We start from the raw sequence: 20,595 nt of genomic DNA on the forward strand, positions 1-20,595 counted from the left end.
TTTTTATGGTAACTTCAGCTCAGCATTTTATGGTCAAATAACTCAGGCTGCTATTCCTAAACTGATAATGCCCAGCAACCATAAAACATGGCCATACAATTCTCAATTGATAATTTTAAAGTATCACTTAAAAATAGTTAATTGCTTGACCATTAAAAATGAAAAAAAAAACAAATAATTGCCTGAACATTTAAATGCTTTACAATTATAGATAAGTCAGTACCTACCAGGAATTAATAGTTTTGTTTCATTTTTCTCAGTTCTTGCTGCTTAGTTGCTTTTTTAGCTCTGCTATAGTTGGGCAGAGCTGTGATCTATGACAACAGTTTAGATATACCGACTACAGGGAATTTGAGGTAGTCTGAGACACACCTCCTGTCCCACCATTGGTCCAGGCAGAAGCAGAGCAGCAGCTTGAACCAATGATGAGATGGTGGGCGTGTCTTAGACTACCTTAGACTTCTCATTAGCGCTGCAGCTAAACTGTAGTCATAAATAACATCTCTGGAGCAAAGGAAAACAAATAGTTGGCAATAATCCTTTTATAGGTACTGACTTAACGTACATATCATTTTAAAATTTATTCTTTGTGTACTATTTGTTTTGTATTTAATATCAACTCATGATCTTCACAGAACCCTAAGTAATCATGAATGATTTGCTGTGATCAAGTGGTTGATTAAACACTGAACTTTACAGTGATACCCTTCTCCCTTCCATTGCTGGTTTTAGATCCATATTGTTTTCTCCATGAAATGTTAAAATAAATTAGCTACTTTATTTCTGTCTGGAGGCATTTTGTACAAGTAGTAACCTTCTTACATCTCCAGGTAACTATGTCTTGCGCTGTTGTTGAGGCCCTAACAGCTGCTAACTTGCCTAAGATGGAAAAAAAAAAGGAAAAGAAAAAAAAGGAAAAAACAAAGTTTAATAGACGTTTTTTAGAAGGTGTAAATCAGCAATGAATTTATTAACACCCCTGATAGAAGTTTGTTTTTTGCCCCACCAGGCACGCTCCTGTGGTTCAGTGTCAGGGTTCGTGGTCCCTTTACGTTAGTAATGTAACATCCGTGTTTTTTTTAGTGGTCGTATGGATTCTACCTTACACATGTGCAGGGGCAGAACGGATTTGAAATCTACTGCAAGACCAGAGATTTAAAGAAGAAATTGCTGGAACAATTTGCAATGGCCTTGTAAGTTTGCTTTACGTCTGTACAGTGGACCTGATGTCATGTTTGACTTTAGGTTTCAAATGTAAATGGAAAAGATGTATTTTGTGATTCAGTATATATAGTAAAGTTATTCACTCATCAATTCGGGCAGATCTGACCTAATAGAAGATTATACACATACTAGAATAATAGAATAATTAATAGTATGAAGACTATTTATCATGAAAAAAAAAACATGGCCGTCCATGAGCATGCAGGTACAGGAGCAAGTTCAGACTCTTGATAAGAATCTTGATAAGGTATGAAAAGTTTGCACATACCGTAACTAGTCAAGCAATGTTATTTTCTTTGTTTTTATTAAAATGTGCACATTGCAGATCAGGCTGTAGGCATCAAAACCCACAAAGGAACACATATAGAAGCAAAGAGTAAAGAAGCATGTGTGAAACACACTAGATTGTGTTAAACCTTACATTTCCCAGAGTACCCCCAATTAGTCTGATGACAGCTTTACACCACCTTTTCATTCTAGGAGAAGACCTAATAAATCTGCCTTAGAGAATGCCAAGGGGTTGTAAACCTGATATCAAAATAAAAGGTGGAAACCTTGGGGAATTTAAGGTTAAACATAGTTTGTTTTACATGTGTTTTTTTTACTCTTCGCCTCCATTTCCTGTTCATTGGTGGTTTTGCTGCCTTTAGTCTGAATCTACACGGTTCACATTTCAGTAAGAACAAGGAAAATTATTGCATGAATAAGTGTAGCAAAACTTTTACCTCTTCTATATGTGTATATATAAGATGTGTTCACAGCCCAACTTTTTGTGCGCTCGTATGAATGGGTGACTTGTTGTTTCTCATCTGTCTTCCGCATTCTACTTCTTTTCCTCACTATTTTAAGATATCAGCTTGTTATTAGTGAATTCAAACCTTATTGTTACATCAAGAAAATGAAAAACTCTCCTGATCACATTCAGATCACGCCGGTGCACGGATTGTCTGTTGAACACAATCAGTTTTCAGACTTCGCATGTAGATAGGAGGGATGATCACTGACGACAACCACAGAAATGGTGCTGAACCAAAACAGATTACAGTGGGTCTTTTTAAATGTAAAATGATGAAAAAATATAGTATTATTAACACATTCACTAACCATGCACTGGGTAGGATTTGATGGCTGAGGCTCCGTCTCCAGTCTTGAGGATGGAGGTTCCCTGTGTCGCCAGCAAAGAAGTGGCTCCATATGTACCGTTACTAGAAAGTGCAAAAACATCCAACAAAAGTCCTGATTTCTATGGGATTATTTATTATTATAAGATGGTAACAATTGTTCACAATGCAATTCCCATGTATAGTGCTGAAAGGATGTTGCTTCAATGTTAAGCACAAATTGCCTCTTTAGGTGGTCTCACGCATCGGGGGGCATTCATCAAAGCTTTTATGCCAGGTTTGGGTTACATAAGTTGCAACCTGTAGCTTCACATAATGGCCTTGGCTTAGTGGAAGGGGACACTGCCACAAACTGTCCGAAAAATTTCCTATTTCTCACATCAACAATAAAAGAATATGGCGAGTAGGCAGTACATTCGGAAAATTAACCTTTTATTTACCCATGTGACGTTTCAGCGCCATCGAGCATTTTTTGGAGAAAAACTCACCGGAGATAAAGTCATTGGAGCTGAAACAAGGCATGGGTAAATAGAGGGATTATATCTGTGGATGTGCTGCCTCACTCGCCATATTTGTTGGACTAAGTCCATACAGGCGTGCACCCCCTCTTTCAGATTACCGGTGCTGCTTCTTTTCCTTTATTTACACCAGTAAGGCCTGTTTCACACATCCGTTTGTGTCCATCAGTCAAAATCCGCCGTTTTGCAAAAAAACGGATCCGCCATTTTTCTTGGCGGATCCGTTTTTTTTCCCATTGAGTTGCATTACCGGCGGATCTTGACGGATGGCCATCTGTTGGATCCATTTTTTTGCGGATCCGCCAAAATTTTGACGTCCGCCGACATGCCCGAACGGACCATGCAAGGTTTTTTCGGGCGGCAGGATCCGCATTTCTCACTGCGCATGCCCGAAAGACTTCACTCAGCCGCAAATTTAACCCTAAACTCTGTTCTGGTGGCTGAAAAATTCTCTCTCTCTCCCTCTCTCCTTCCCCAGGCAGTTCCTTTAAAATTCTTCCTCTGACAGATCCGCTAAAATAACGGTCCGGTGCCAAACGTTGTGGTCAGTACAGGAACGGATCCGCTATCCGCCATTTTAGCGGATTTTTACTGACCAAAAAAATGATGTGTGAAACAGGCCTAAGTGGTGGAAATTATGGCAGAAATCTCTCCAAGCCCCTACCAGTTGCCAATTACTGACTCTGGTGTGCGGGCGGTGTAACGATGTGCTGTATTAATGCTCAAGCTGAGTTTTGTTCAAGATTGGTGTATAAATTTTCAGTATTGACGAATCAACCCTATAGCGTTTCTTAAATAAATATATATATTTTGCCATTTTTCTTGGCTTTTACTGTTGTTTTTTCATTCAGTATGGGGCAAACATGCTTTGACTAGATCTTAGCTTAAAGGAGTTATCTACTACTTTGGTACTGGTGATCTATCTTAAAGAACCTCTCTAAAGTCAGCTGTGAAAAATAAAGCAATGCTTTTTTTGTTAACTGGTTTCCCAGTAGGTCATTAAAAAGTTATAATTGTTCAATTTAAAGGGGTTGTCCAGTCTACGGGTATATGCATGCAGCTTTATCATTTTTGCTGTAGGAAGATGCTTCAGGAAAACACTGTGTTTTGTGGCAACCTTGCCACTATTCGTCTTTTTTAAAAAGGCTATATATAAAATAGTGCCGTCTTCCAAGTGGAAGCTGCCAGAAGAATGGACAGTTGTATAGTAAAACAAGGCACCCCTGTATGAAGGTGCGCAAGTAGGGGCCCAGTCCGTAATCAAATATATGAAGAACTTGGCACTCCAGTATAATGCTAGAAAATAATTTGAATTGCAATCCACAGCAAAATATGACGTTTTGGTCTGTTATAGACCTTCTTCAGACTACTACTATAGAGGAAGGTCTATAACTGACCGAAATGTCATATTGTACTGTGGATTGCAATCTAAATTATTTTCTTGCGTTATACTTGAGTGCCAAGTTCTTCATATGTAGAAGAATGGACAGATCATGTCTCTTAGCCGCTTCACAATTTGTGAATCCTGAAGCTGCTAAAAGATGTGACAAAAGACAGAACATGTGCACGGGAAATCATTTTGACATTGTTGTGCATTATGGTCATCATTTTTGACATTTTTGTAGCACTTTTTGAGGCTGGTTCTAGGGGAAATCTGCTTGAAAACCAATATCTACATACCCTGAGAAGAAAAGTCTGCAGTCAGACTATGTGAATCCAGACTGCTGAATTGTGACAGTGTGCAGTGAGCACACTGGCACAGTTCTCCAGTAATGCCTGTGCGGGTGGGTGGATGTAATTTGCATACTTGTCATGTGCTGACTAGACTCTCCTGCTTCTCAATATTCTGTCAGAGGAGAGTCTAGTAGGTACAGTATGTGATAACATGTATGCAAATGGCACCCACCCATCCACACAGAGAATACAAAGGAATTGTGACAGTGTGAGCAGCACACTTTGTCAAATTTAGGCAGTGTCCAGTCAACATAGCGTTTTCTTCTTAGACCAGATAACCGCTCTAAAGGGGTTGTCCACTACTCAGACAACCCCTTCTGAATCCCCATGTTTCCCCCAGTACAATAATAACACTTATGCTCACCTCAGGTGCCGGAGCTGGCTCTCCCACATTTTATGTCATGCGAACCCTGCAGTCAATCGGCTCTGCCTTTATGCTGCCACGGACATAATTTACATTGGGAGAAGGTGAGAGATGCGACTGCTCTCTCACTTCATCCAGATGTCTTGATTTGTTCGAAATAGAGGACGGTGAAGCGAGTGCTGCTTGGCCACAGTGATTGCGTTACATAATAATGTCATGCGATCACTGGGAGAGGCCGTGCCAACATCGCTTTAACAGCGCTGGCACCAGAGGTAAGAATAATTGTTGTTATTTTACTGAGGAGAAACATGGGGATTCAGAAGGGGGTTGTCCGAGTACCGTACAACCAGTGCAGTGCAGTGGTGCAGGGCTACAATTTTGTTTCTGGTGTCCTTTGACAGCTCTTTGGTCTTCACCATAGTGGAGTTTGGAGTCAGACTGTTTGAGGGTGTGCACAGGTGTCTTTTTATACTGATAACAAGTTTAAACAGGTGCCATTACTACAGGTAATGAGTGGAGGAAAGAGGAGACTCTTAAAGAAGAAGTTACAGGTCTGTGAGAGCCAGAAATCTTGATTGCTTGTTTCTGACCAAATACTTATTTTCCACCATAATATGCAAATAAAATGAAAAAAAAACAGACAATGTGATTTTCTGGATTTTTTTTTCTCAGTTTGTCTCCCATAGTTGAGGTCTACCTATGATGTAAATTACAGACGCCTCTCATCTTTTTAAGTGGTGGAACTTGCACTATTGCTGACTGACTAAATACTTTTTTTCCCCACTGTATATAATATTTTTAAGTTCACATTGCATTCCTGTACTAGTTGTTAGATGATCAGGAGGACCAGACTATAAAATGCAGTTCTATTTGTTCCCATTGCTCCATGACTTGTATGGTGACCCTGTGAAGACTCACCGCCTCCTCTCCAGATCGCTCTTACATTTTCCTTCTCCGATCCTCACACAGAGGATACAATATTCCTTCACAATAATACAAATATCCGCTATGTTTGCTCAGCTTAAATGTATTTTCCCGACGTATCTTCAGCAATCCTTATCAGCTGAGTGGTAACTTAGATTCAGGCTGTTTTTTTTAGGAACAGAATGAATGCATTTGGGTAGAGAAAAAACACATCTCATGAATAAAATAATGGTTCTTTAGGGGAAGACGTGGCGTGAATGTCAGACTTGTGCAGAAGGTGCTGCTTGTCTGTCAGGATCTGATAAATTCAACCAGATTTGTAGTCAAAGAATCTGTTCCATCTCTCCAGAGTCATTTTATCTTTATATCTAGAGAAACCAGCTACCTGTTTAGTCATATGAAGTTGTCTACACAACAGCAGAAAGCCTCCATGTCTGGTCAGTGTGGGAGCACGTAGGGTCTTACAGGAGTCGTACCAACTTAAAAAACATGGTTTTTCTCTCCCAGAACAATGCAGCACCTTTCCACCGGCTGCCTGAGGTAAATCTGTGTAGTAATATCATTCATAAGCTTTAGTGATGTTTCTAGGAGAAAGGAGCCATGCTTTTTTAGCAGTGCAATGAATAAGGACAACGCCTGAAACGCGTTTGCTGCTGTTCATTACTCTACAGGTTTTTTTTGATTTGTAGATTTTTACATAAACTTCAAGTTTTTAGTGACCTCCTCCTTTTGCTGGATTCTTTCTTCTTTTGATAATCAATTCAGGATCCCATATAAAATAAAAACAAGATATACAAAGTCCTCGCTGTTTCTGCCATCTCCATTCTTGTGGTCACTTTTAGGCTGCGACCAACACGTGACACAACACATCACTCTCCGAGAGCAACGGTGTGGACATTGCTGGAAGGACACCACTGAGTAGCCATTGTACTTTTTTATATGGGGCACTGACAGTGGACAACCTCTGTAACAGCCCAAACTTCAGACGTAGCAAAGTAAAGCTCAGTTCACATCACATTTGGTTATTACACTTAGGCCGGGAACCTATTAGCATATGGCATCCGCAGCATTCTGCAATTGTTTTTGCATGTCGAAATAGGCATGAGAAAATAATCATAGTTGTAAACTGCACCACAGAGAAACATTGGAGCGAATGCCATCCCATTTTTTATCGGATTTCACTCGTCCGATTGCATCGTAAGTGGGAATTATCCCTTAGTGTGTAAACAGGAAAGTTGTACATACACACAAAACCTGTCCATAGGTTTCCATTTTGAGACAGAAGCTAAATGAGTGTTCTCCATGTGGTGGCAGGATTCGCTCTGGTAGGCAATGGCAGGGAGGCAGTAAAGAGGCACATGCAAGTTTTCAGTTCAAGTTCAGTGTTATATTCACCCTGCTACCAGACAAAAAAAGCCCACAGTCTTATATCAGACAAAGTAAAAGTCCAGCTTGTTTCCACAACATAGGTTAGGGCCCAGATGGGCCAGTCTGCAGGGCCGCTTTTAGACAGAGTGAGGCCCTAAGCAAAAGTTTAATGTGGGACCCCAAATGCTCACATATGGCACCATCACACAGAAACCTGCTAGTCGTATTTACATATGCTGAGTTCAGGCCGTTAAAAGAGTGTGTTCAACAATATTGAATTTGTTCAACGCTTGTTTTTTAGCCTCTTTACACCGGCTCAGGAACAATGATGGGGACAAAACGATCACTATTAGATCAATCTGTCCCCGCAGTATCATGTCATCTGCAGTTTTTACCAGGCGATGTGCTGCTCACATCAGTCATTTGTGTTCCGGCATAAACAATCCAATCACTCGATGAGTTAGCAGCATTTTGCTTGTTTAGTATAATACACCCCGTAGGCCTCCATATAGTATAATACTCCCATAGTCCTCCACATAATATTGTGCATTCTCCAAAGTACTCCATGCAGTATAATGCATTCCCCATAATCCTCCATACAGTATAATGCATTCACCATAGTCTTCCATACAGTATAATGCAGCCCACTTAGCCCTCCATACAGTATAATGCAGCCCCTATATAATCTAATGCTCTCCCAATAGTCCTTGATAGAGAAAAATGCAACCCAACCACCATATAGTGTAATGCACGCCTCATAGTCCTTGATAGATTATAACGCACCCCCCATAGGGTATAACATAGCCCCCTTAGAGTATAATGCAGCCACCATAGAGTACACATAGTATATTACACTCTCCATAGTCCTTGATAGAGTATAATCCATTCCCCATGTAGTATAATGCTCCCATCATATTCCTCCAATATTATGACAACCACGTACTCACTCATTTATTTAAAAATAAATAAATATATACTCACCTCTCCTCTTTCCCCTGCTGCTCCGGTGTCTGTTGCGCGCCTACTTAATAGCTCCACTGCGCCTTGCAGCTTGGCGTGCGATGACGCGACATCATCAAGCCCGCTGTATCAGAAGCCTAGGGGGAATGATGGGAGAGGGAGCGTCACCTTATGCTCTCTCCTCCATCATTGATTTCAACTGTATTGGGATCTATGATACAGTTGAATGCGCAATGTGGGGCGGCACACCACTGGCAGGGGGACCCTGTTTGAATGGGGGCCCTAGGCAAATGCCTACATGCATGTCCCTAACTCCGGCAAAAGCAATGAGATTTTAGGAATCCCATGCACACACTTGTTTGTTTTTTTTTGGACTGAATTTGAGCATTGCAACATATTTTTCAAATCTGCCTCGTGTCAATTCTTTCACAATTTTGCCGGGATTTTTTCCCATCAAAAGTAATGAGAAACTGGAAAAACGCTGAAAAAAACAAAGCAAAACATTTGTGCTGCATTTTATGCAGCGTTTTTCGTGAATAAAACTACATTATCATCATGTACTGTAGGCAAATCACAAATGTAATCCGCCTGAACAACGCAGCTGCAGAAGAGTGAAGGTTTTGGCAGCAGATAAAAAAAATGTTGCTGCAGTGTATGCTGCAGTGTATGAACTCTGTAAATGCTACATGGAAATGCTGGAATGTCATAACCATGTTGAGCTAGAAGTAAGTCTTTGTTAATTCAACAATCTGACAAATATATGGAATAATATAGTAATGAGTGTTACAGAGTATAAAACACAAATGTTCTAATATCAGAGACATTTTTTTTGACGAAGAAATGAGTCCGTGTCAGCCGATATCCCAGTGTACCGAGGGCTGTGTAGAGATTATTAATAAAACACAATGTATATATTGCTTTTTCAGAAAGCATATGTGCAAAATGTATTGCTCAGTGTTAACCAGGAGACTTTCAGCTATGACCTCCTGATAACGATTATTGCATGTATTAGAGGGCAATAGGGGTACCCAAATATACTGTATATAGAAAATCACAGAACAAAGTAATTTTATAATAAGAAGTAATATGGCATCCCAATCAGGCCAACAATCTAACATCATCTAACATCTGCAGATGAGCCTGTTTTTTCAGGAATTTGCTAAACCTCATCATGCCTTGTTAGCTAACGGCTCTACTGCAAAAGCTAACCGTACGGGAAAAACTGCCATGTGACTAAGCCGTTAGTCTACACCTCCTGCTGTCCGGTCACGTTCTTGTCTTTGTCCTTTGTCTTTGTATCTTCCAAAGGGTCATGCTCATACTTTCAAGGCTGGGGAAGACACTTCCAATTTGGTTTAATATTTTTAGTCTGAGCACCATCATGTTGGTGGAATTAGGTTATGGGAAGGTTGTAATCAGCCACTTTGAGATCACCGAACGGTGGAGCGCGTACACGTGTCTGGTTATAACAGACGGATAGTGCAGGTTGATCGGACACATTCAGCATTGGTTGTTCTTGTTTTGCTAATACAGCATGTCTATTATGGTGTGATATAGTGACACCCGGCAAACAGTGGTTCATTTAACAAAAATCTGCATAAAAACTATGTGTGATTTATTGTCTGACTGACAACATAGAGCTTTCTGCCTTGTTTTTCGATGTCTCACTGCTCTTTCTTCCAGATCCAACATTCGGCCAGAGTACGCCACTTCCAATAACCATGAATTTAAGATGCACACGTTTGAACGGGTTACGTCCTGCAGCGTTTGTCAGATGCTGCTCAGGTATGTCACTAGTACTGCTCGCCTAGCAGAAATCACCTTATATTTATCATGTCCTGATGTATGAAACGGTGCTGCCAAAATCCCTTCTGCCTGCCCTGCTAAAGGGAACCAGTCACCGGGACTATGCATAATGGAGTGCGGGAGACCCTCATTATAGCTCTGCTATGTACTTTGGGGGGACTTCATCAGTAATGGAGATTTGCGCTCCAGTCTTGATCCACAGTCCACTGGATTGTAAGGTGCCAAGTTTAGGAGATATCCGCTTTAAATAAAAAAAAATATGTGCCTAAGCACTAACAGGCAGGTAGTTGCTGCCCACCTTCCTGTTGTGCCCGACGCCATTCTCCACCGGCCCTGAGCAGTTACAGACTTCCACTTACGTCACGTGAACAGGGCGGCAGTTTCTCTTCCTGTTGACAGCGTGGGACTACTGACGTCATGCTGATTGACAGCCATTTGTCGCTGCCTAATTAGGGGAAGTCGGCTGTCATTCAGCATGACTCTAGTAGTCCTGCCCTGTCAACAGGAAGAGAAAATGCTGCTCTGTTGACAGGGAGCAGTAAACCATCTAGTGTTCACACAGCAGATCTGTATCAAGCAAGAGGGTTTTGCAATCCTGTACAAGGTTAAGCAAAGAGGGTATTTGCGGCGCCCTGCATCTTTGCCGCCACAAAAGGATTAAATATGTACTGTTTTGTATGTGTTTTGTGAGCAATGGGAGTTATGCTTTCTCTGCTAGAGACCACAACACACACACAATTTACCTCACTCCCTTACTTGTCTGAAGCTTAGAGCTTTGCAGACATACCCTAACTGGGAGGAGGAGGAGTCGAGTTGTTGTTTTCAATGAAGAAGCAGGTGGAGGAAAATGGAGAACGCTCCTGGAAGCCATGACATGTGCTCCCTCCAGGAGTAAAGCTAAGAAGAATCAGGGAGTCAGCCCCTAGGGCATCCATGCTTTTAGAGAAGGCTGGTAAGCTGGGAGACTGTGTGGGTTTATACAACCAACAGTAGAGTGTTTTCCCCAGGAAGACTGCAGCAAACTATGATCAGTGAAGGATTTTGCAAGAAGGAACTTGAGCTTCACACAGGATCCAAGCTGCAAGTTGCCAGAGAAGGAAAACACAGTGAGTACCGGCTGTACTGGAAGCTCCCAACTCTGGGACGTCTTGGTCCCTGAAGGGATTAGAATAGCAGGAAGCTTACACTGAGTCACAGCAGAGAGAAGGATAGCTCCCATTTTGCAAAGCAGACAGTAAACCTGGTGGGAGTTGTAATATCTCCTCTGAACTACACCTGAACTACAGTAAAGGATAAAGTGACTTTCCTTGTCTTGTGCCTTATTACTCCATGCCTTCTACTTCCATCACAATCTCTGGGGGTCAGCCCTGGTTGGAGAGGGTTAAACATCGGCACTGCCATCACCATCTACTCCCCCTGGGATTATCGGCAGTGCCGCCGGCTATACTGCAGTCGAATACTCCAACTGGCGTCACATACTCTTTTTCCAACTTCTTTTATTTTTACTTTATTTTTCAAACCCATTTCACTGTCCCTGGAGCACAGCCCCCTGGCACGGCCACCACCCCCGTAACCTCCTGAAGCCAATGCTGCCCGGCGACCTGAGTACCCCGCTCTGGGCGAGACATATTCATGCCTGTACACAACAATTAAGTACATTTTAGAGTTTTGATTAAAAAGCAGCCAACCCCTTCAAATATGTAGCAATTTGTTTTTAATTTTCTTCGCTCAAAAGCCATAACGTTGTTAACTGTCTATCCTTTCTATCAAATTAATCTAATGAGGCTATAGCTCTTATAGGGCTTATTAGGCCCCCTGAGCCTTAGTTTGTCAATTTTTTCCAGGCGTGTTAGGCTATGTTCACACGTTGCGTTTTTTGCTGCATTTTTTGCTGCGTTTTTTAAGCTGTGTTTTACAGTACCAGCAAACTCTATGAAATTTCAGGATTCTTGTGCACACAAATTGTCTTTTTCCATACTGAATTGGAAAACTGCATTTTTGAAAACTGCAACATGTCACTTTCAGTGTTTTTGCAGAGTTTTTTCACCTATAGAAAGCAATGAGTAAGTGCAAAAACACAGCAAAAGCACAGCAGAAAACACAGGTATCAGGTTTTGCTGTGATTTTGGATTTTTTTATGCACTAAACTTTATCAGCATGTACAAAAGACAGATGTGCCTGATAAAAATGCAGCAGAAACTCAGCAAAACCTGCTTTTTGTAAGCAGCTTCTTTACTCCCAACACAGCCCCACTCCCTCTGTTAGACCCCTTGGTCCTCATTCACACATCAGTTTTAATGTTTTTAATCTGATTTTCATTCATTTTTTAAGCTTTTCCTACCCATTAGACCCCTTTACATGTCCATTTTTCATGTCCGTATGCGGTCTGTTTTTTAAGGACTGCAAACACGGACATATGCATACCCATTGTATTCAATCGTGGTGTGCACATGTTAGGTTTTTCACATGGACTGTGTAAAAAAACCCGCAGACATGTCCTGTTTTTACGACGCATGGACAAAATGTGTGCAGCTCACATGCACGTGGATGACACACGGATGACATCTGTGTGACACGTACAGTTACTGCTGTTCCCAGGCGCCGGGTGCTGAAGGCAGCTCTCATCATTGTCACCTCCTCTCCCTCAACCAGGTGAAAATGATGGGAGTTGTAGTCAGCACCTGTTGTGTACATCGTGTATAAAATAAATAGTAAAAAAAAATGGTGTGGGCTCCCGCATATTTTTTTTAACCAGTAAAGGGAAAGCCGACCACTGTGGGCTGATGTTAATATTCTGGGAATAGGCCAACAGCCATAAAGGTTCCCAGGCTATTAATATCAACTCACAGCTGTATACTTAGACTTTACTGGTTATTATAGGGAAGATCCCAAAAAAATTTGATGTGGGGTCCCCCTTATAATCAAAATTCAGCAAAGGCTAAACAGACAGCTGTGAACTGTTATTAATAGCCTGGAAAGGGGCCATGGATATTGGCGCTTTCCCAGACTAAAACATAAGCTCTCAGGTGCCCCAGAAATGGCACATCCATAAGATGCACCAAACCTGGCACATAGCCTCTCCCTTCCCACTTGCCCTGTGGCTGTGGCAAGTGGGGTAATAAGTTTGGGGTTGATGTCAGCTGTTTTATGCCCCAGTGGTTAGTAATGGAGAGGTGTCTATAAGACGCCCCCATTACTAACACCATAGTCTTATTGTGCACATCCAGAATAAAGACCTTTAATTGAAAGAAAGAAATAGACTTATTTATTTGAAATAAACACTCGCCACCCTCTTTTACCTATTTATTAGTGTCAAATAAAAAAAACACCATATTCCTCACCTGTCCGACGATAATCCATCTCTGCTACATCTGGGTGCCTTGCTGAGCGGTTGCGTGATGTGACTGTTCAGCCTTGGCATCCAGGAGACACTGAGCTGAACATAAGCGCACAGCTTCAATGACCTGCGGTGACGTCATTGAGGTTCCTCACTGTGAGCGAGCCGACGAACTGCGGCAACCTAAATGTCATGATCCAGGCTGGATCTGACAATTTAAATGGACAAAGTTGAACTTTTTTTCCTTTGGCTAGGTGCCAAAGTGATGTGATTGCCCCCGGTGGCCATTAGAATTATTACACGTGGTGTTTCATTCTAAGTTGCCCGGTGGTGGTGAGTGGTATCGCACCTTAGTTTTAGGGTTAATGTGCACGCAATTACAAATCAGGTGTTAGGCTCTATAAAAGGGAGCCAGGTGGTTCAGCTTCAATGACCTGCGGTGACGTCATTGAGGTTCCTCACTGTGAGCGAGCCGACGAACAGCGGCAACCTAAATGTCATGATCCAGGCTGGATCTGACAATTTAAATGGACAAAGTTGAACTTTTTTTCCTTTGGCTAGGTGCCAAAGTGATGTGATTGCCCCCGGTGGCCATTAGAATTATTACACGTGGTGTTTCATTCTAAGTTGCCCGGTGGTGGTGAGTGGTATCGAACCTTAGTTTTAGGGTTAATGTGCAAGCAATTACAAATCAGGTGTTAGGCTCTATAAAAGGGAGCCAGGTGGTTCAATCACTGTTGGTGATATTGTGTTCGTCATTTGGGAAGCAAGCCTGGGTGAGGAAGGAGCTGAACATGAGTCCTGCGCAGCCCAGCCAGAGGGGACGAGTGGCAGCTATGTGGTCTGCAAGAAGGGCTGGCATGGCGTGGTGGAGTCACAGTTTATGGTGTTGGCAGGAAATGCTTGCATGGCTTGGTGGAGTGACGACTATGGAGAGAGTTGCACTCAGCATGCGGGACTTGGTTGCTGAGAGCTGGACTCAAGCATGCTGGACTTTTTGGGCAGGAGCTGAACTCATCTTTGGGACTCTGTTACTGGACTTCTGCAATTGGTGGTGGACTCTGCTCCAAGGCTGCACTATGGTGAAGGATCCAGTTATGGTGATGGATCCGGGTGGAGGAGAAGATGCACACAGGTGGTGGGCTCTGTTGCTAGGAGCGTACGCAACAGAGCAAAGCTAAGTGGTGTTTCCCCTGTTTTGTCATCTTTCCTCATGTGTGTTTTAGTGCAGTGGTGGGATTAGTTTCCGCACCGACCAATTCCCTAGTGAGGGTTTAGGTCAGGGCGAGCTAGGGTTTTTAGGTTCCTGTTGCGCTCCCGGTGCGGAACCGGCATAGGGAACGTTAGGAGTGCAGGGACACTGGCTCAGGGGAGCTCAGGAGGTTTCCATTTCCCTTTTCCCTATCGCACGGCTCACCATTGTAAATGTTTCCCAGGTTTCCCTTATTGTTTAAATTCGCCTTACTGGAGGCGGGGTTTCCAGACTTGTACATACGTGTAATATCTAAATTCGCCAGTTGGAGGCGGCGTATCCAGCTGCATGTGTTATTATTTAAATTCGCCCCACTGGAGGCGGTGTATCCAGGGTCACGTGTGTCATATGGGTTCGCCTTGCGGTACTCGCTGCGTCCAGACACATGTGATCGTGACACTAAATGAGATCATGCTAGCACCATGAGAAATTCCTCAGAAACATTTGAAGTTTTTGTATCAAAGTCACGTACCCTTTTAACATATTCTGTCAGCTGACAGCATTGCCCCCTTCTTAGTTTTCATGTAGATAGAAAGCATGGGATCCAGAAGGTAGAAAATTTGACTTTGGGGAATGTCCGCATTTCCTACACTATGCATAGACCTGGCTCTAAGGACTGTGACTTGCATACGTCCAGCAGCACTCGGCTCTTTAGATGGACATGCTCTTTACTGCACATTTTGAACACCAGGTGGTGTTGTTTTATGACAGTGATCGTTGTCACTCTTCATTGGATCGCTTTTATGCCAGCATATACTGCAGAGGATAAACATGACTTCTGTACAAAGTATATGACTTTTACTGGTGGGGCGACCTCTTTAACTGTTATATGTTGACTTTTATTAATAACTAGATGTTGGCCCGATTCTAAAGCATCGGATACTCTAGAATATGGCCAGCGGGAGATTAAAATAAAAAAAAGTGTTATACTCCCCTTCCGAAGGCCTCCGGACTTTTTCCCTCCACTCACCATGCTCCCGGCATCTTTCAGTCCCAGTAATGCTTAGCGTGAAGGACCGGAGATGACGTCATCAGCGGTGTTTCGTGCAAAGCATTACTTGGACCGGAAGGGGCCGGGCGCGTGGTGAGAGGAGGGAAAGAGTCCGGAGGCCGTTGGAAGGTGAGTATATCACTCTTTTTTATTTTAATTCTATTTTTTACATATGCTCACCTTCCGACGGCCACCGGACTCTGTCCCTCCTCTCCACGCTCCCGGCATCTTCCGTTCCCATTAATGCTTTGTGCCACAGACTGCTGCTGACGTCACTCTCGCGAGAGCGCGACGTCATCAGCGGTCTTTGGCACAAAGCATTACTGGGAATGGAAGATGCCAGGCGCGTGGAGAGGAGAGAAAGAGTCCGGAGGCCGTTGGAAGGTGAGAATATCACTCTTTTTTATTTTAATTCTATTTTTTACAGGTTGATGGTACCCAGGGTCCGGAAGTGTCTCCTCTCCTCCGGACCCTGAGTACCGGCTAGCGCCGGTCATCTCCCTGCTGCGTCGCCGCTGACGTGCGTGTGGCCGGAGATTACCCGGCCGCTGATCTCCCGACGATAGTGATGGCGTGCGTACTTCGAATTCCGGACTGCGCCTGTCGCTAATTAGTCAAGGCCTGGCGGTTACAGACAGACAGACAGAATAAGACGATTTTATATATATATATATATATATATATATAGAGAGAGAGATAGATATCTTCATATTAATAAATATCCATACTAAGCTGGATAACCATCAACCTGTGTTGTGATTTTATTTTTCAGGGGGACATTCTTCCAAGGGTATTATTGTTCTAAATGTGGGATTGGGGCGCACAAGGAGTGCCTTGGCAGAGTGGATAACTGCGGGCGTGGAGGTAGGAAACCTCCGCACTGATTGCAATGTTTTAATGAGCTTGTAAACTAAGGCAGGAATAATTAAAGTTCATTCGGAGTGTGATGTTTTTATTAGAGCACATATACTCTTAAAACTGCCATTTATATGCACAATTAGAGTAGCATGTGAGATTCATGAGGACTCTGACCCTCCTTAATTATCATAGGCGTACCTGGGGAAACAGTTGGGAATTGCTTGTTACTTTAACCACTAACGCGCCATGTACAATGTCACCAACGCTTACAGTGAGTCCTGTATAGCACAACTTATTCTGGCGGCAGAATTAGATATTTTCTTGTTCATGAAAATATTATATTATAGCGGTATAGGAATTCTGAAGTTCAATTGAACTTTCAGGCTGTGTTCATACATTGCGTCCGTCTCACTTTTTATGCAGAAATAAACAATGTGGCCACAATATGTGAACGCAGCCTTAGGGCAGAGACACACTGGCGAATTTTTCGTCTGAGAATCGGACCTTAAAACTTGCCCTGGCCGGCACCTCTCCTGACCTGAGCATGACAGCTTGATGGATTACTATGCACCTGTCAAGTTCAGGTCAGGAGAGGTGCCGGCCAGGGCAAGTTTTACGATCCGATTCTAGGACGAAAAATTTGCCGGTGTGTCTCTGCCCTTAAAGAGCACAAGTTTTTTGCTAATTCAATTTTGCAAGGGCCAGACTGTTCACTGGGTCTTCTCCTCCCTGTCTGTGATTCCACTGACACTCTGCCTGTCTCTGTTCTGTGATTCCCCGGCCCCTCCGCCTGCCTCCGATTTGTGATTCCTTTGCTCCTCCACCATCACCCAATCTGTGATTCCCTGGACCCTCTGCCTGCCTCTGGTCTGTGATTGCCTGGCCCCTCCGCCTGCCTCTGGTCTGTGATTCGTCGGCTCCTCCGCCAGCCTCCAGTCTGTGATTTCGCAGCCTCTCTGCCTGCCTCTGGTCTGTGATTCCCCGCCCCTTCACCTGCCTCTGGTCTGTGACTCCCATGCCTCTCCGCCAGCCTCCAGTTTGTGATTTCCCCTCCCCTTCGCCAGTCTCCTGTGTGTGATTCCCCTGCCTCTCCCCTGCCTATTGTCTGTGATTGCACGGTCCCTCTGTCTGCCTCCGGTCTATGATTCCCCGGCCCCTCCACCGGCCTCCGGTCTGTGATTCCCCCTCCTTTTCCCCCACTCGTCCGGCTTGCCTCTGGTATGTGATTTCCCCACCTCTCTGCCTGCCTCCAGTCTGTGATTCCCATGCCCCTCCGCTGACCTCCGATCTGTGATTCCCCCACCCCTCCGGCTTGCCTCTGGTCTGTGATTCCCTGGCCCCTCTGCCTGCCTCTGGTCTGTGATTCCCCCACCCCTCTGCCTGCCTCTGGTCTGTGATTCCCCCTCCTCTTCCCCCACCCCTCCGGCTTGCCTCTGGTCTGTGATTTCTCCACCCCTGCGCCTGCCTCTGGTCTGTGATTCCTCAACCCTTCCACCTGCCTCTGGTCTGTGATTCCCCGACCCCTCTGCCTGCCTCCGGTCTGTGATTCCCCCTCCTCTTCCCCCACCCCTCTGGCTTGCCTCTGGTCTGTGATTCCTCAACCCTTCCACCTGCCTCTGGTCTGTGATTCCCCCACTCCTCCACTTGTCTCCGGTGTGTGATTCCCTTACCTCTCCCCTGCCTATGGTCTGTGATTCCACGGTCCCTCTTTCTGCCTCCGGTCTGTGATTCCCCGGCCCCTCCACCGTCCTGTGATTCCCCCTCCTCTTCCCCCACCCCTCCTGCCTGCCTCTGGTCTGTGATTCCCATGCCCACTCCACCTGCCTCTGGTCTGTGATTCCCCCCACCCCTCCGGCTTGCCTCTGGTCTGTGATTCCCCCCACCCCTCCTGCTTGCCTCTGGTCTGTGATTCCCATGCCCCTCTGCCTGCCTCTGATCTATGATTCCCTGGCCCCTCCGCCTGCTTCTGGTCTGTGATTCCCCCTACCCCTCTGCCTGCCTCCAGTTTGTGATTCCCATGCCCTTCCGCTGGCCTCCGGTCTGTGATTCCCATGCCCCTCCGCTGGCCTCCAGTCTGTTATCCCCCCTCCCCTTCACTTGCTTCCGGTCTGTGATTGCCCGGCCCCTCCACCGGCCTCCTGTCTTTGAATGACAGGTCACTGCTAAGGTTTAAATCAGAGGAAAAAGGTCATTCAATGGATGGAGGCAGAAGGAGAACCCCAAGTCCTCAGGTAAACCGCTGGCCTGTCATTGCTTTTATTGTGTTTCTACAACAGCCAAAAAATATATATTTCACGTATAAGTGCAGAGAATATGTGTAGATTTCAGATGTAGAAATGCTGCAGATTAAATCCATAAGAAATTGATAAAGTGTGACCTTGGCCTAATTGCTATTTGCGGGTTTTGACCTCAGATTTCACCTTCTGCAAGGCATCAGGGGCAATCTGCAGCAAATTTAATTTTAAAATCCATGTGTGAATACATGCTTACTGATCTCCTTATGGAGAATCCTAGTGCAGAGCGCAGCATGTGTCGTGCCAGGGTCATGTCATCTGTCTGTGCTTTGGATGACTAATGGACCAGAACAAACCATGCCAGGCATGTTGCTTCCTACAGAGCGGGTGACATGGGCAGAGCCGTGGTACATTACAGGTCTACACCCATATCTAGTGCCATGTACAATCAGACGGTGTCCTGTTCTTCCCACTGGTAATGCTGTTTTCTAATTTCTTTCCAGAGTCCGGGACTTTGAAGCCTTGGGTAGGTTAGTTTTTTACTTATTTCTGTGATCAAGTAGATATATAAAGCATTCTCCTGCCTTATGCTGCTGAAAAAGAGCAGCGCCTGTGTATATTTTCAGAATGAGAATGAGCATATGTCTTCATATTGCTGCAAAACTGTGAGAAGTAAGACAGTATTTCTCCAACGTGCTGGTTTAACCCTTTACGAGAAGAAACAGCCTTGGTAAATGCACACGTTGCACAGACGTGTATTCAGCAGTCGGCTCATGGCACTGCATAGATCAATGTTTACATGATGGTTATGAGATATACCGTACTCATTTTTAGGGATTAGCATGGGGTTAGAACAGTGGAGCTGAGCTGAATCAATTTATTTTCCACGACTTAGATTGCAAAATATTGAGAAAAAACATCATAATACTTCTTTGGCAAAAACAGTATCTCCGCTCTGCTTTTTGTGCACTAAGGGCTCATTCAGACGTCCGTTTTCTTTCACATGTGATAAAAACGATCCTAGTTTCATTCGAATTTGGTCCGAGTGTCATGGGTTTTTTTCAGATGAGAAAAAAAATGTTTTCTACCTTCTATCTAGCAGTCCGGGAGAAGCAGACAGCACTCGCATGGCATCCGAGTTTGGCCGTTTTTTTCACGGACCCATAGATCTGTATTAATGATTTTGATCTGAAACTCGGCTCATTATTGGATCTGTCTCTGCTATTGTCTCCCTTTGAGAAAGAAAAAAAAATTGGTACATGTACTTGGTACATGTGCCATTCCTGAAAAGCATTACTAGAATTGTTGGGGTTTTTTTTGTTTGTTTTATCTATGAGTTAATTTGATCCTTTTCTGTCTTTGTAACTTGTGATGCAAATAAAACCACAAGAGTATATGTTTAAACTCTAAGGAAAATGACCTATTAGAGACCTCGATCAGAGAGTCTCCCTCCGAGGTGGGCTTAGCCAACAGTTGATCACCAATTATTTTAATGGTCATCATTTTATATTGGAAAGTAGTTTTCACATAATCTTTTTTATTTTTATTTTAGGGGCTGCTGAGTGTTGCTGTTTCTGAATGATTCATTCGGAGACAGTCGTGCAGCTCAACAGTAAGTCCATGGGTCTGTACACCACCATCTGTGAGAGCGATTTATGGACTCGTTGACTTACTATTGAGACCATACACTGATACAAGCGTGAGGCTCATCCAGGAGCTGTGCACTTCAGAGCGGTGTTTTGATCTTTCGATGGTGATCTCAGAACCTGACCTCCACCGATCAGTAACATTATGCAGCCCCTATAATATAAAAAGTTTTTCAAAATAATAGTTACCCTTTCAGGCTTGTTTTATACTTATTTAAGGTGAATATTGTCTTTTTAATACTGAAAATTGCTTTGTAA

The 20,595-nt window shown here is 43.8% G+C and overlaps 1 protein-coding gene across 3 annotated transcripts in view; it reads left to right on the forward strand.

Annotated features, from left to right (window-relative positions):
- Positions 1-20,595, forward strand: part of VAV3 (vav guanine nucleotide exchange factor 3) — a 275,259-nt gene that overhangs the window by 164,859 nt on the left and 89,805 nt on the right. For all 3 annotated transcript variants that reach the window (XM_073571669.1, XM_073571670.1, XM_073571671.1), the window contains 4 exons: positions 1,084-1,193; positions 9,897-9,998; positions 16,372-16,463; positions 19,195-19,217. In XM_073571669.1, the coding sequence (XP_073427770.1) occupies positions 1,084-1,193; positions 9,897-9,998; positions 16,372-16,463; positions 19,195-19,217 (327 nt within the window). The remainder of the gene's footprint in view (positions 1-1,083; positions 1,194-9,896; positions 9,999-16,371; positions 16,464-19,194; positions 19,218-20,595) is intronic.

Source organism: Dendrobates tinctorius, unplaced genomic scaffold (genome assembly GCF_039654945.1).
Source record: "Dendrobates tinctorius isolate UK_male_01 unplaced genomic scaffold, ASM3965494v1 ptg000029l, whole genome shotgun sequence".
Taxonomy (NCBI): Eukaryota; Metazoa; Chordata; class Amphibia; order Anura; family Dendrobatidae; genus Dendrobates; species Dendrobates tinctorius.